This window comes from Cygnus atratus, chromosome 2, assembly GCF_013377495.2.
Source record: "Cygnus atratus isolate AKBS03 ecotype Queensland, Australia chromosome 2, CAtr_DNAZoo_HiC_assembly, whole genome shotgun sequence".
NCBI lineage: Eukaryota > Metazoa > Chordata > Aves > Anseriformes > Anatidae > Cygnus > Cygnus atratus.
Genome location: NC_066363.1, coordinates 14,794,277 through 14,811,516, shown reverse-complemented (window position 1 = coordinate 14,811,516; position 17,240 = coordinate 14,794,277). Strand labels below are relative to the sequence as shown.

General features: G+C 38.2%; 1 protein-coding gene across 18 annotated transcripts in view; it reads right to left on the bottom strand.

Annotated features, from left to right (window-relative positions):
- PARD3 (par-3 family cell polarity regulator) overlaps nucleotides 1-17,240 on the bottom strand; it is a 445,585-nt gene that overhangs the window by 94,240 nt on the left and 334,105 nt on the right. For 17 of the 18 annotated variants that reach the window (XM_035545279.2, XM_035545284.2, XM_035545283.2 and 14 more), the window contains one exon: nucleotides 7,000-7,257. The exons of the other annotated variant lie outside the window; for it this stretch is intronic. In XM_035545279.2, the coding sequence (XP_035401172.1) occupies nucleotides 7,000-7,257 (258 nt within the window). The remainder of the gene's footprint in view (nucleotides 1-6,999; nucleotides 7,258-17,240) is intronic. 18 annotated transcript variants of the gene reach the window in all.

Sequence of the window (17,240 nt, the reverse complement as noted above, 5' to 3'; positions counted from 1 at the left end):
CTTTTTTATCCAAGCAACAAAATGCATAACTGATCTGTATCTGTGTGTAAATTGCACTAATATCCCAATATTAAAAATACATATATAATTCAGTTACAATATACTTTAAATACCAAAATACTCTTAAACTGAAGAAATGTGTCTGGTTTTGATCTACCTTTGTAACTACCTTGGCTCATCATAAGTGGTAGATGCAAAGAATTAAAGAATTACAGAATTGAAAATTACAAAACCAAATTGATACTACTAATTACAGCAAAGGGTGCTAGTTAGCAATGTCTCAGAATAAGGGCAATAAGGACAGTCTGCCTTCACTGGGCCCTGTTTCACCTCTGTGTTTTGTAACCCGAGTAAAAGTTCATTTCTCTCTTATCTTTCTGTGCATTTTCCCACTGCTGCCATTTGTAGGATACCAACTTCTTCTGCTTTTGTAAAAACAAATAGCTCTCATGCTTTAGATTAGGCAGCAAGTCAACTTGAAGTGAGAGGAAGCAAAAATACCAGGGCTTAAGTGAGGCTGTGGCTGTGGTAAATGGAGAGTCGTGGTTCTCACAACAGTATCAGTGTTTGGTATCTATTTAAAAAAAAAAAAAAAAAGCAAACCTAAGACTTTCAAGTAATTAAAATGGGAGTCTGAATAGAGTTCACTGTGAGTCTGCCACTTATTTCACCAAAGCAGTAACCCAAACAGGGAGTGCAACTGCATACTTTCACAATAGGGAGTCTACATAAATCCTCATGAATTTATATTAAATTTGTCTTATATTCTATCAAGATGGAAGAACAAAAGAAAACAACCAACCTAAGATAATAAAATACCAATGCTAATAGTGTCTATTGGGTTCTAAATGCATGGGTCTATGAGAGACCAAGCTAATTTTTAGACAGTCCTGGGGGTAAGGATTACTGGCTTATAGGATGAAGGGTAGAGGAACAAAAAAAAACCCCAATGTGTTAGTGCTAACGTGAAATTAAACCCCATGAAGAGTCTCACAGAGGCTCTAACTAATCCTTCTCCAGGTTATCACAGAAAGGAAGAAAATACCACAATGACTTTCAGTTTTACTTGGGAGAGAACTGCAAATAGTTCATTAACCCATGGCTCTCCACAGGGTTGCTTTGGAAAGTCTGTTTGATGATCCCATAATGGCATATGTGCCATATTCTAGGGCAGGGAAGTCTTTACAGAAGCCAGATTCTCATAGGAATGAAGCTTCATTATGCCTTGAAAGGGTGATACTCTGCGGAAGATAAGGATTTTAAACCTATTACTACTAATTTCTGAAATATTACCAATTGTTTAGGGTGCCTGGATAATGAAGGGGTGACTGCTCTGAAATGGCTGCAAGCTAATCAAGAATTTATGGTATATCCACCCACATGAACAGTGCCTTCCTCTGCAAGTATGCCATCCGTAGGACTCTGATGGTAGAGAGTGATAAACAGAAGGAAGAACAAGGATTCAGGACATCCGAAAACACTTCCACATCAGTGAACAGAAGTAAACAAAGGTAGGAGGGAAGAGCTTACTCATAATCTTGTTCAACCCAGGCTGTTAGCCTTTTGCACAGCTCTATAGTTTTTCTATGTCATTGGTTAGATGGGTTATGGCACCACAGCCTTCCCCTTTGTGTGGTGTTCCTCAAGTCAACTTCTGTCTAAAACTCTCTTCATTTAAGAAAAAAGAAATTTCCTAGCACTTATGGGATGCATTGCCCTGAGTAATAACTCATATCTTCATCTACTATGGGACTGGCAATAAGCTCAGATTTCTATGCATAAATGATTCCATAGACTTTAGGCACACTCCTATGACTGACACTACTAATAAAGAAGTTTAATATAGCTGCACAAGTGTCTTGTTTTTTTAACAAATATTTATCCAGGCATTGCAATATAGCATTTCATAGCTTTTATGACCCATTCTGCTATTGCTAAGAATCATTTTACACACACTAGAAAGCCAGGGTCTGCTTTTAACATATTCCTATGTTATATTAGACTGTTTCTTTCCAGCTTCCAGGATTCATTACTCTCGTGCCAATTTAAGCACAAAGATACTACTGAGTGAATAAAAGTTAACATCTAAATAAAATGTTCTCCTTTTCTTTTTGGAAAAGCAGTAAGCAAAGTATGCGGCCTGACCTTAAAAACAGCATTTTTGCCTCTTAGCACAGAGCAGATGACAGTTAAAGCAAATGGGTTGATTTTCAGTTCCCAAATATTCCGTTGACATAACTTGATTCCACTTCTGATAGAAAAGAAACCAGTTCATAAAGGTCTCCCTTTCTAAAATGAACATTTTTTTTTCTTTTTAATGGTAAAATGCATGCAAAAAGCATATGATTATGGTATTTATGTTTCCATTAAAATGTCCTCAGCAAGCTGTGGGAGTCTAGCCTACTATTTTCAAGCTATTTAGATTTACAGCAGCTCAGTGCCTATTTTATTTCAATTATATTTCAGGACAATGCACTCTTGGTGGGAAATGATTACACAGTGACAGCCAGTAAACGTCCATTAGGACTTGTCTTTCTACATACTGCTCAACTATGGGTGTCAGGTGATCGCCATAAAACCCCATTGTATAGCATCATTGTCATCTACATGAAAAATACTATTGATCAGTAGTGCAGCTTCTCTTCCTTGTGATGCAAAACATACTAGAGACATTTCTCAGTTAAAGTAAAAGCTTTATCCACAAGAACACAATTCTCAAGACATTTCTTTCCAGTACTGTAAAATAAACATGGATTATACATTCCACCTAGATTTTGCTCCAGTAATGGCTAACATTAAAAGTTGCTAAGTGAAAAAAATGCTTAGCAGCCTATCTCTGTAAGCTATTGATACGTAGGATGGAGCTAATGTAGCAAGGCCAGCTGATGGATAAGCAGCTATCCTGATCACCAATCACCCCCAACAGATCTTATTTGTTTATTTATTGCTAGAGTTTCATTTCCTCTAAGCAATAAATTGCTTTTCTGTTAAGGAAAAGATTCTGCTTTAATTCTTTAGGATCAGGATCAGAAAACACTTTCTTAGTGCTACTAGAGAGAATTGCTATGACTAGTATAACTGGAATTTAAAATGTATTTCAAGATTTACAGGATCTACACTTGCATATGGATTACATATGGAAGGTTCTTTATTTTGAGCTTTTAATTTCAACTACATATTTAACAGATAATAACTAGCACTGGAAGAAGTAAAAAAGAAAGCCACCAATATCCATCAATGATTTATTTAACTCTGATCCAACATAAATCTGCATTAAAGCAATTCTAAAATAGTTTCAAGTCCTGTAAAGAATTTTGAGTAAAAATTTACTATTTATAGGCTTTTTTTCTAATAGCTCTTGTTGGTAAGATGTTTGAAGCAATGTTACTTCCACACATACACTGATGTGCAAGTTTCCACTGAGTAAGTTAACAATTCTTTCTCCTTTGCTGTGTTTTGGCATTGTACAATCCATTTTCTAATTTAGAGAAATAAATGGACAAAATGATTAGGGAATAAACATTTTTTTCATCTCTTTATTGTTTTGTTCTATCTGCCAATTAAAGTGCGCTTGGGATATGGACAAATATTAAATACACCGAAGAAGGAGAACAAAAGCACAGGCTTGCTTTTAACCCTGGTTTCAAGTTAGGTTATAAAATATCTTGGGGATCTCTGCCTGACAACTTGACAGTACCACCTTTGGGTAAAGCTTAGTTAGTTGTAGTTGCCCTCATAATATCCTCAAACTTGTAAAAAATAAATAAAAATTTAAAAAACAAAACCAAACAAAACAAAACACATTATTCTGACAAAGCAGTTCACATACTTGTCCTTCACTTTGCTATCGTTCACACACCATGACACAGTTAAATTTGCATCAGTTGGTGGCATGTGTTCATGAAAATAAGAGAGAAGCTTGAGGAATATTAAAGAAAAACAAACCCTGACAAGGCCTCACACACAGATGCAGTAATTCACTTGCAAGTTAAGGAAAAATTTGTCATGTGTTCAACAATGGTATGCAAACTATTATGGGACATTTTGTTATGGGCTTCTTTGTAAGAGACTTTTAAATAACCTTTTGGACACATTTAAATGTCAGATTGTGTTTGGCACTAAGCACCAAACTGAATAGAAATAACATTTCCCATGTAAACAACTCTGCTTTTAATATGTATGTGCTAAAGATTTGAGACAGCCTGGCCGTTACCAGCTCCTGGCAGTTCAGCGCGCGGGCAGCGTGTGTTAGTGATTTCTCTTCCCATCCACAAGGGCTGGAAGGGACGGCTTCTATTTAGGTAACCTCTGAAACTCACAAAGGAAGAAAAGGATGGCAGGGCAAAGCGGTAAAACAGGGAAAGTAACACTTGGTGCAGGTGAACGCTAACATAAATGCTATGTTAAGAACGCAGAGCTGTAACCGACTATTTCTCCTCAGATTTCTTGTAGCAGTATGAGGATAAATCAGCCTGCAGAGGAAAGAGCTCCCTGGAGAAAAGCCTCATGAAGAGGCACTTGGATACTTGCTGTAGCAAGGGACATCACAAGAGATGCCACGTGAAGGGGGAAGGTCTCAGTGCTGGAAAGGGACAGCAAGAAACAAGTGGTGATGTACACTGGGTTAGAAGCCAGATATCCTACAGACAGGGTGACATCTCATCTAACAGGCATCTCAGGCCCACACAGACAGAACTATTCCTAAAAAATGATGTTCAGATGATATTTCCTTAATACATCTAAGATGAAATGTGTAGAATGCAGAGCAGCCTTGGGATGCTCAGCCACAAGCTCATACCTGGGTTCCCCCAAACAGATACATCAGAGGACATTGGTAGTAAGTAATAATCTTTTTCCATCTGACCTATGTATTTCTTTCCAGGTATTTCTTGCTGAATGTCCTATATCATCCGCTTATCACTAAACCAGGGATGGCTTTTCTTTTCTAGTGGCAGGTGTTCCTGCCCGTGGCAGGGGGGTTGGAACTGGATGATCTTTACGGCCTCTTCCAACCCAAATTATTCTATGATTCTTGCTCTCATACCCGACTTGCATTTCCTGCCTCTGCTCCAGCCCGTTATGCATGCCAGACCTGGCCTTTTTTCCCAGCATGATCCAGCTGAGTGAGTCGGGGCCTTCTGTGCTCCCGGGCTCTGGCAGAGCAGCTTGAATGTGCGAAACTGTCACACTGCTCTTCAATCCCACCCTTATCATTAACATCAGGTTCCCTCAGTACACCGTTATCTTCAGTTTTACTCACTCTCTTCTTGCTCTTTTATCAGCAATCACACAGAGTTAGCTAGGTCACACAGGTCTTATATTTCCCCGTGCCAGGTTTGCATCAAAGAACTTTTTTTTTTGTTGATGTGACATTGATGCCGTTCAACTCAGGCATGAAACACTGCCTTTGGTCTAACAAAAACAGCCGCGAGAGGCACCACGTGGCTGCCGTATCCAACCAAGCTATCTTGATTTCCAAAATAACAAAAGTGCTGAAATGTCAGGCATTTGGGCATACCAGGGCTGGTCAATATAAGGCTACGTAACATAAAATTTTAAGGGCACAGATGAAGCTGTCTTTTTCCAAATCATTTTGCTTCCTCCACTGAAATAACATACATATCTACAATATATAAACATACATATCTACAATATATAAACTATGTTTATTTAATACGTAAAATAGACCTTTTACACAGTGCAATACAGAATAACTGTGTGAGAAAATTAAAAGGCAGCTGTGCTACTCATTTTTAGTAAAAATGTATGCATCTGAAATGTCCTTATTTGTCATGTCAGACAACATTTTTTTTTCCAATATTATGCAAAGAAACTTTAAAAAAAATAGATATAGCAGAAGGTTAAATACACCAACCAGTCCTCATTAAAAAACTTTTAGACAATTAACTGGACTCTGCATGACAGCTGCTTTCCTTAAGAACAAATGACTCCATTTAACACTCAAAACAGAATAGGCAAGATCAATGCCACTCCATATGGACAGTTGTACAGACCTCCAACACTGTAACCAATGATACTGTTCTGCTCATTTAAGCGAATGTCCAGTATTTTTCTTCTGGAAAGAATGGGGTAGAAAACAAAACTACAAGTTATTTTACTATGAGCTAAATTAATACCCTCGGAATGAGTTAACAATACCTCCTGTACTAGGATTTCAATGTTCATTTTTGTAAAGCTGAGAAAATGCAGAACTTCAACGTCATAGATGTCAGCCAAGAAAACAGATGTATTTCCATCGTTACAGTGCAAAAAAGCTATGAATTTTGCCTTTGGTTATTTCTACTTTATGTTAGTTTGCATGCCTGTTTTTTAGCTTCAGGTTTTTGAATGAACTCAAAACTCCATCAACAGAAACCAGAATTTTGCTGGATTTCAACATAAAACCTAGCATGACATAGTTCAGATAATGTAACCCCAGGAAAAGTATAAATCATAAGCTACAGCCTGAGAAGAGAACGTAACTCATAAGTCAAGCTTGGAGTTTACTCACTTGGTCTGTATTTTATCACAAAGTTCCACCCACTAGACAGAAGTTCAGGACTGTGATAGGACTAAAATCCAGGTAAGCTTTAACCCACTTCTGCTTTAACAGTAAGAACTTTCCAAAGATTTTGTAACTTCTGTGAATAGGTTGGAAATGTGGTATTCAAGAGTTATATTAGTTAGAGCTCTGATAAATAAATTAGATGATGTCACAAGTTTGAATTTAAATTAAATTACAACAAACAGGGGCTCTAAAACTCGAAACCATCTGAAGAATGAGAAGAAAATCTGTGGCTCTGTAGGATAAACTTTCAGATCCCACTCTGCCACAGTTTGATTTGTGTGAGCTCAATACTTTTCTACATAAAGGCTTTTTAAAAGCCATTAATAAAAATGGAGTTCTGACTTGCCAATTGACATACAGTCATCTCCCACGACACAAGCATTAGGAGGGTGGATTTCGAAAGAGCATATTGATTGCTGTCTGGTGCCTACCTGTCTACAGGTGAAGACTTTGAATTCCGTGGTTTCTTCACTTGGGCGTACAAGGCTTCAACTGTCTGCCCTTCCCTCGGGCTCTGCGGTCTGGTGGTCAGCGTTATCGTGCCGCTATTTGAAGAAGAGTCATAGGAAGCAATCCCTGCATACATTGGGTCCGCATCACAGCCAAACGTCCGGTTAAAGTCCTGTATCTCTGCATAGTCCCGTTCACGAGCTTGTCTCTCTCGAAATTCTCTAGTTTTTGCTTGAATTCTGAAAAATTAAAAGAAGGCTGAAACTAACTTTTCCCCCCTTTCATCTGAAAGCAGCAGTTAACAGACACTTTGGGCAGCCCATCTTAATGAAAACCACTGACGTGTTTCCAGTTTCAGTTTGTCATGGAGTCTCAGGTGCACATTGGATATTGAAGACTAGATCTAAGCAACACCATGATCAACAGTGGTCTTTAAGGCAGAAGTCTGATTATCCACAGTCTTTTCTTTCATTATTAAGTGAAATAAAGGACTAGCCGTAGTTCTCAGTGTTTATTGGTTGTTTTATGCATCTTAGGATGTTTGTGCTATTACCTGACCTGTCTGAGACTGGCCAGACACGGTTCATATCGTCTTGTAGTCCATCAAAACCTGACAGATTTAGTGGCTCTAATGGCTGTCTTTAGAGATTAATTTTAATGTACTTTCTTGGCCCAATACTACAAAAATCATACTTTTTTCAAAATTTAAAATCCCAAGAATAAAACACACATGTATATATGTATGCTATGTATGCATATATGCAGTAAACAGTAGAAGTAGTTTCTTGTACACATTGTTTAAAATGTGTGTGATTTGTTTAAAATGTAAACAAACTGAATCTGGCACCTCCTAAAAGTGGGCAGTTTCTTCACAGAAAGTATCAACATGTGCATTATGTTAAAGTTACAAATGAAAAGTGATGTTATATTGGGATTTTGTACCCAAGTGCATTTGTTTAGCTCTATGATTAAAAGTGACAGATAAAAACAGGCGACATTTAGCCATCTGACAAACACAAACTGAGTACAGGTCATGTTTTCAAAAGCACACAAACCTATTACTAAAATTTGATCTGGGCTTCAAAGTTTCATTGGCATTTTAGAAAATTTGATGTATCACACACATACACAGTGAACTGAAAAAAAAACAACCTTCTCCCCATCAGTCTCCCCAGACCGATATAATGCTCTGTCATCATCGCAAAATGAAGCACTGAGCTGTCTCCTCCCTTCCATTAGTAAAATGTGCTCCTTTTTCATCTAATACAGTCATGGCTATGGTGTGACAACATCTATCCATCCCAACTGCAGCTCTGTGCACCCCCCTGCTATGTGCCATTTCCAAAGACAGCTTGCTCACCGACTGTTAACAAGAGCAGCCTACTCAAAGCCTCTGTCTCTTCTGAAAGCAAGCCTTGCTTCTTCCGAAAATAGAAAAGCCTCAAAGTTAGGTTACTTTTACATTTTTGGAAATTTTACACTTAGCCACATGGCATTCAAGAGCAGTCTTTGTAAAGGGGCTATGCAAAGGGCAGGATTCAGAGTACAGTTTAAGACACTACAATGCAGGTGTCTGCAGTAGGTGAGTTCAAATGAGCTACATGTGCAAGCTCCTGTTACAGCCAAGGGAGCTGTAATTCAGCAGCCTCCAGAGAGTTAACGGTGCTGCTGTGCCAGTCACCGTGTCCTAGCATGAAAAGAGTCGCTCTACAGACAGTCGTGACACTGCTGTTTAGGCCTCCTTTGGGAGCTTGGATAGCCAGCTTCGATTCAGCTGCTCAAACATGGGCAGCTACAGCCACCCAACAGCCCCAGGAAACACTGCCGGACCTCCAGCTGCAAGACAAAGTCTCCCACAGGTCCCTGTCACATCTGCCAGCCCTGTGCTGGCATCTCAGAGACTGTGACAACTCAAATGACATGAGACAACTGTGTATGAGCATGAGAATCCAGCTCTGAGCCTGAATTTGAAAGTCTAAATTCAAGTGTCTTCATCAGACTGAGCCCCAAGCAAATTGTTCTTTCTGTGCTAACAGAGATCCTGGTAAGAAAAGAGGGAATAGGAGGGTGGCACAGACAGGCAGACCTATTTTCCTTAAAAATACCACAAGTATTGACCAAGGGTACTGATCTGGGGGTAAAATTGACCAGCTGAACTCCCTTCAACAGGCAGCAACATCTACATCAATGGTTCAGTGATTAATGTAAATGCCCTGAATTATACCTCAGCCTAATTCTTCTTTTCTATGTCCACTACTAGTGGCCTGTAAACCACAAGTTTCACTCATATTCAGGCCTAGTGGAAAGAAAAACAACCATATAAACAAAAAGAAAATGTAAATAGGAGTAATCTGAGAAAAATTAACTTAAGCCAACATAATTTTTTAATTATGTAATCTTCGTAGACAAGATTTTTCTTTACAGATTGCTTTTTATTTTAAGAGGGGAAAAATGGACAAGAAAACTGCAACAGTGTTTAGCTGACAGCACACTCTTCTGAAATTTCAGCAACCTCCAACAGGATAATTATTTTTTTAGAGTGACAAAGGACTCAGGCTTAAATCCTAAAGCCATTTCAAATTTAAATTGTGTCTATTTTTAAAATATAAAAGATATATTTACATAGTCCTATATTCCAGAGCTGCAATTCAGAAACATTACAGCCTTAATCACTTGGAAGGTGCAGAAGGAAAAATAGGCCTGAAGATGACCTGTACTTGTTGATTTCATCTCTCTGCAGATTTCACTTCCAATTTGTAGCCCTGTGTTAATTACCCCATGGCAGAATGTATTTATCCCTTTATAAATCTCAACTGAATGGGAAAAGCAAAAGAAAACAGCAATTTTCTAAATATTGCTAGATTCTGGAATGTAATTTTAATTTCAATGGTAAATGTATCATCAAATATTTGAACACTGGCTGACATCAATTTGAGCAAAAAAAATATTTGTGTATATTTGTGTATTTTAGTGCATGAAATTTGACAGTACAGCAATAACGTGGCATCAAGTAATACAGTCAGGAGAAAACATTGTTACCTGACATGCTTATAAAACTGAATTATCTGGTGATAACTGGTGATATTGGCCTCAGTGTTATACAGACTGCCATGAGATGTGCTGGTGATCGTTCTCATTTCTGACCATGAATATCACTTCACTTCCCACAGGGGCAGACACTAGGGTCCCCAGTTTCATGTTAACCAAGTTTTCTCATGTATCTGCTTATTGGCTATTTAATACATTTGAACTCTTAAATAGCACCGTTTGCAGCATAACATTAAGATTTTCCCATGCATGGTTCAATGAAGCATACTTACTCCTATTCAAGTGGGAGAGAACTGATTGTTGAAGTGTTTTGCAAATAATTATGTTCGTATCCACCAGGAATTTTTTTAGAACATTTTCTGCAATTGCTAATAAAATGTGTTAATACACATACACAGTATTAAAAATCAGAGCCCAAATGCATTATACATCTTCCTGTTAATTATAACCAAAGTGCTCAGTAAGCAGTTACAGTAAGTAACATTTACAAAATCAGACCAAAAAATGAGACTTACAAGACTTCCAACTATATTGACATCCAAAATGTGATTTTTTTCTCTTAATTAATTTTCTATGTGTTAAGTCTAAACCGCTGTGCAAGTCTTATTCCCTTCACATGACAAAAATACAGGTATTTTGATTATTTATTTTTGAATATTGTTTAAAATATAACTTTGTTTCTGTCTTCTTCTGGATATGCTATCTTTAATACTAATATTAAACATTATGTCTCTAAACTCAGAAGAACCAAATGACCAAAGAAAAGTATGTAGACATGCTCTTGAAAAGAACAGTAGCTAGCAGCTAAATATTGCTCTATCCCTTTCTCATTTGTAATAGTTTTAAAATCTGAAAATATTTTTATATACGTAACTTGAACTTAATGCTACATTATTTTTTATATAGAGCCCCCTCCTTGTGTGCATGTGTATGTGTGTACACATGGTGTGGCTTAACTCCTCCATTAGCATATACTGAATTAAGTGCACATACGGAAAATGTCAGTGCAGACTACTGTGGGAAAGATTAAAATGATTATGTGAACACACTGTGGCACAGACGAGAACCTGGAATTTGCTGTGTACTTCAGCCGTAATCAGCAGTGCTCTTGCTATTGAAATCCAGTATCTGGAGAAGCATTTGACCAGAGTGCTTCAGTCTCACAATGTGGATATTCGTATTAACTTGTCTTCACTGAACAGTGTTGCTTTATGACACGACACAATCAAAATGCATATGTCTGAAATTTCAGATCAGCTAATTTTTAGGATTTATGGCCTTCCTACAGATTCTGTATGGGCTTAACAATGATAATAATGCTTAGCATTTATGTAACTCTTTCCATTTGAAAGAATTTTGCAAAAACTGCTAATCAATTTTGCAGTGTTTAAATGGAACTGAACTTTCAAAAATACAAAAGCTACCCCAAGAAGTTTCTAAACCCTTCTCGCTGAAGTGTTAATATTGAAAATGTCAACAACGTACTGTCGTGCTTTTGAGACTCAAATTATAATGTTCAGTAAAGTATAAACTATCCTCATGCATTTGTGTGGCATTCAATTCAAAAGCTAATGATAACTGCTTCAAATGACAATATTGTTAGCTGCTAACTTCCTATAATTGTTAGACGAGCTTTTCATTGCAAGCTAATCCAGTAATGATAGACATACCCATTGTAGAGCGATTCTTATGCATGTGAAACAGTGGTCACAAATGTAAAGGAAAAGCTTTTGCTCTGCTGTCTTCAGCAAAGAGCAGACACCTTGTTCCGTTTTCAGAACTCTGTGAGTGGGATTCAGCTGTCAGATGAGGGCAACTGCCATTTTAGACACCCAAATTTAGGTGTCAGCGTTTGTTTTGGTCTGCCAGTAGGGCTGGTCTAGATTCAGACACCAAGCCGCTGCCTGTGCGGCCTAGGTTCTAATGGATGTGCCAAGTGCACCTCCCTCAGCCACAAAGTGCATTTACCCTGGTAGCTCACATGTAGATACCAAATTCATTGGGCTAGTCAAATCTCATAACCAGCCAAACATTCACACCAGCTATGTGGGAGCAAAATTTTAACTTTTTCCATCAATGGAAAACTCCAGACTGTGATGCTAGCAGAGCTCTTGTGAGAAAAAGTGAACATGCAAAGTTAGCAAAAGAAATCAACCCTAATTTCAAGTAGCATTAGGAGTGAAATAAGAAATATATGCCCAGTCCCTTGGAAGCACCCGTCCACTTTGGAGGACTTTTTCACACGAGTAATTTAGATCCTTTAAAAAAATGACTATTCATCTTAATTGATTAATACAGTATGGGAAGGATATTCATGGCTAACACATTACAGTTGTTGTTGCAATGGCAGCAATGTCCTCCCACAAGAGCAGAAACGAAGTTGGCTGCTGTTTCTGGTGTGCAATTGCTTGGTCAATCCAATTAATCATCCTGCTGCTGCCAGGACTCAGTGATTGCCCAAGTGATTATCCACAACCTAGTCTTTTCCACCGAGGCTTGCTGATTTACAAAATCAGTATTGAACACTTGCAATTCCACATATGTGAGGTGGCTGACAATGTTTATTAAGGATAGAAACAGCATTGTGTAAGGACAGAAGCTAAATGACAAGCCATCCAACACTGCCAGTTCTCAGTTCTTCTGCCACCAGACTGGCATTCCTCTATCTGATGGATTAAGAACAGAGGAAAAACAACGACACATTTATAACACTAGTCAGCTTGCTTAAGTTAGTCTGATGGGATGACAACACTTGGTCCAGTTTTTGCCAGATATCGTTTCTAATAAAGAGGTCTGGAGGTGCACTGGCCAGTAGACAGATTTTGTCAGTCATGTCCCCTCTTCCCCTGCTAGTGAAAAATACCTTGTGGGCACAGCACACCAGCAATAAGCCAGGTCTCACTGCTCCTCCTCACCCTCCCTCCGACTGCCTTCAGTGCTTTAATTGCCCTTTCCCTAAATTTTGGCAATCAAGTCAATATGGGAGTTTGTCCTCTTCTGTATTTTTCTTTGGCCTTTGGATCCAAGCAGGAATTTTCTGACAACTGCTCTTCTAAAGAGGGTACCTTGATTATGGACATTATTGTGATTTCCTTCTGAACCTGCATATTACACTTAGCTTTTCTTATTGTGATTAGAGCTAGTCAGTTATCATAGTTATAACCATTATAGCTCAGCAAAGCTGCCTGGTTTCCTGGGGAAATCATTCTAAAGGATCGCTGTGGGCAATGGGTAATCATGAGCAGCAACAAGCTGCAAACAGAGACACCTTTTCTTCCTCATGTGCCCCTCACCATTTCATTCAAAACTTAAGAATGTTAATAAATTAATAAATAAATAAAATACTGCTAAGTATTTTTAAATTGGAAAACAACCTTTTCAAGTTAATAAATAAAAAAAGAACACTTTGATGTGTACATGCGTATGTAGCCAGTTGCCTTAAATATGACTGTCCTTTGACTTCAAGCAAATGATGAAACGTACACAAAATGTGGTCAGTTTGCTATGGATAAGCACAAGAATACAGGGACAAAATCAGAAAGGCCAAGGCATAATGTGAGATAAAAGTAGCAGGGAGCTTTAAAGATAACAATAAATCATTGTGTAATTGCATTAGCAGTAAAAGGAAGAGCAAAGAAAAGGTTGCTTCCCTGCTCAGTAGTGAGGGAACGATATTGACAGATGATGCTGAGGAAACCTAAGGCTTAATTTGTTGTTTTTTTCTCTTCATCTATCTTCACTAAAATGGTTGATTGCAAGCAGGTGGCCAGCGCTATTGATATTGCCACCAATAACAAAAAATATCTCGAATCTAACATCAACAGAAGTAGCTAGAAACTGGTTAAGCTAGTTAAGCTACTTGAACATCCCACACACACCACTGTCTCAGGTAGTCTCAGACCTTTTCCAGTAATCATGAGAAGCTGTTGAGGACAGCTAAAATACTGAAAGACTAGAAGTCAACATCCCTTTGGAGGAGCAAGAGAATTATCAACTAGTCAGTTTAACTTCACTCCCCTGAGAAACTTTGAACCCAACTATTGGTAACCACTGAGAAGATAATGGGACAAGCAGTAGCCACCATATCAAGAACAGATGTGGTCACGTCAATCTGATTTCGTTCTGTAACACAGTAAAAGGCCTTGTGAATAGAGGACAAACAGTAGATCTAAGGCTAAGACAAAAATGACAACAGGATGGATGCAATAGGTTGAACTGGGCAGTTCCTACAGAGTATCTAAAGTGTAGGTTTCAGTAATTCAGTCACACCAGGAGGACGAATTGTGGCATTTTCTACAGGATCCCTCTCTGAATTTGCTCAGGGTTTCATTATAAATTAGGATGCTATTGAATCTGCACAAAGCCCAGATGAACAAAATGAACAATAGAGGAAAGGATTAAAATTTCAAATGCTCCTGAAGGACAGAGTGGACTTCAAAAATAGAATTAACTTCAATAACAACAAGTAGAAGGTAATTTACATAGAATAATTAAGCATATCAATTAGAAGTAGGAAAAAACCTGTGAGCTGCTTTTTCAGGAATGGATCTGGAAATTCTACTGGATGACAGATATACACAGGTTAGCAATGTCAAGCTGCTGTGGAAAAGAAAAAAGACAGTGGGGACATAATAGCAGTCTCCTAATACATAAGGAGGAAAATTATAATGTTTTCCATCTCTAATACAAGTATTAGGTATTTAAACTCCAGCAATAGTGACTGAGCCTAGATACTGTAGGCAGCGGAACTTTCTAACTAAGGGAAGTTATCGAGCCTATGCCATTAAGAAAAAAAAAAAATAAAAAGATGCATAAAAAAAAGGATGAAACAAACATCTTGCAGGAATGACATACAATGGAGATCCAGTCTTGGAAAACTGACATACCCTCTCCTCTGGGTCTATAATGCTACACTTTCACTGAAATTTTATACATATGTATTTCCCATGTAATATTTCTACAAGAACAGACAAACATAACAGAGAGTAAATATTTATAAATAACAAACTAACAAAAACAGTGTCCACCACCTTGAAATTATAGAAAGAGGTCTACACAATCAGTCTTATTTTTTTCCTCCTCCAACAATCACCAATATTTGCCAATTAGAAAATGTGATAGTGCCTAGGTTCTCCCTGCAGTTCTCCCTCCTTAAATCCTACATGAAGAAGAGATCCATGAGAATTTCAAAAACCTTTAATGAGCTACAACTGAGGAAGGATGTAGTTAAAAAAAAAAAAAGTGATTACTATAAGTGCCCTACTATATTCAGAAGAGAACAGCATGCTCATTTTTGTAAGGAGTCATAAATAATGCTGATAAAGAAGGTAACAAAGTAAAAATGAAGATGTGAAGAAATGAAAAAAAGCAGAAGATAAATATTATTTGTATAAGTAGCTAAAGTGCAAACAGAAATTTGAGACCAAGTGACACTGATGAAACTAAAGGAGACGCCATAATTGTCTAATATCTAAATTCTCTAACCTGGTGATATCTCACCCCAACTTTTTTATTTATTTATTTTTTTAAAATCTCTGACTTTCTCGATTCACTGAAGTTTTTCAAAGTGAAGATGCATTTTCCCTCAGCAGAGTATCTCAATCCTGCTTTCTTGGATCTTGGAGTAAATAAGTGAAAATCCCTGCTATTTTGAAAAAAAAAAAATAATAATAATCTGTAAATTACCACCTTACTTGCATTTCAATGGAGCCTTTAGACTACTTTACACAGTTAATAGTCTGCAGCATTTGGGGATTTGGGAGTGGGGGGTATACCTGCTGTGGTGTCTTTAAGGATATGTTTCAACCAAAGCCAAATTTATCAGGTTTGTAGGCAGGATAGCAGGTCCTCCCATCCCCAAAACAAATGTTACAAGGACTGAAATTTTGTAATTTTCATTCTAATTTTTTTTTTTTTGTATAATTTTCATGTCTGGTCCTGGGGTCAGCGGCCCCAGCAGCGGAGATCCCCCAAATGGGCAACTGGAGCAGTAGCCCAGTTCCTGCTCGGAACCAGGGTGCATCAAAGAACATCATTGCTCTCTGTGAGGAAAATGGATTTTTTTCTTCTGCTTTATAAAACCAGCCAGATTAGCTGATATTTACACCTATGAGACAGACCCCTGGTCATTAGATTAATCTAGCTCTGATCTCCTATTAGCCCTTTTGCTGGACTGAAGTAGTACAAAGCAGATCATGAGATTCAGCTATTGCTAAAACATGACTTGGAAGAGCTCCTGCTTCAAACCCTACTCACTTAAGACTGCTGATTTTCTCTCTCAGGGAGGCTTTGCTGGGCAATTTCTTCCCCAACAATATTTTTCCAACTGGAGAACAAAGCCAGTAAGCAGCACTAACACCTGAATGCTGTAGTTAAATATGTAAGGAGCAGCTGTACTTGTATGTTCAAGAAGCTAATGACAAAGACATACCATATATCAACTGCTACCATATATCATACCACATTATCAAATCAGTCATTCACAGATGCTACAGGCAGTAACTGGAGGTCCAGTTACAATACTGTCATCAGTCAGTTGAGATGACCCTTTCCAGCACCACCCTCCTCCAGCCAGCCCAGTAACATAAGTGGGTATGAAATATTGCCACTAGCTCAATTTCAGGTCTGTTATTCTGTTTCTAGAGTGCTATGTATGAAGTAGCCTAGTCCTAAAGTTGGAAAATGAAACAGTGTGAAGTGACAAAAAATTACAATGAAAACCCTTACAACACAACAAGGGATTATGTGAATCTCATACAGAGGGAGAGGGAGAGGGAGAGGGAGAGGGAGAGGGAGAGGGAGAGGGAGAGGGAGAGGGAGAGGGAGAGGGAGAGGGAGAGGGAGAGGGAGAGGGAGAGGGAGAGGGAGAGGGAGAGGGAGAGGGAGAGGGAGAGGGGAGGGGAGGGAAAACACCACAAATGGAGAATATAGCTTTTATGTCAGTATCTTTTGCTTAGGACCAAAAATTAGCATCCACAACACCTCTCAGAATTCACTTCTAAAACCCTGCTGGCTCACAGTACTGAGTGACAGCATATATCTACAGCATGGCCAGACACTGAACTAGGTTTCTTATAACCCATTAAGAGGTTTGTATTGTAAGGTTTTGTAAGTAACTGGTTGCAAAATAAAAGGTGAGACGTGGTGTGGAGAGGAGACCTGTCTGCCTGTTGTG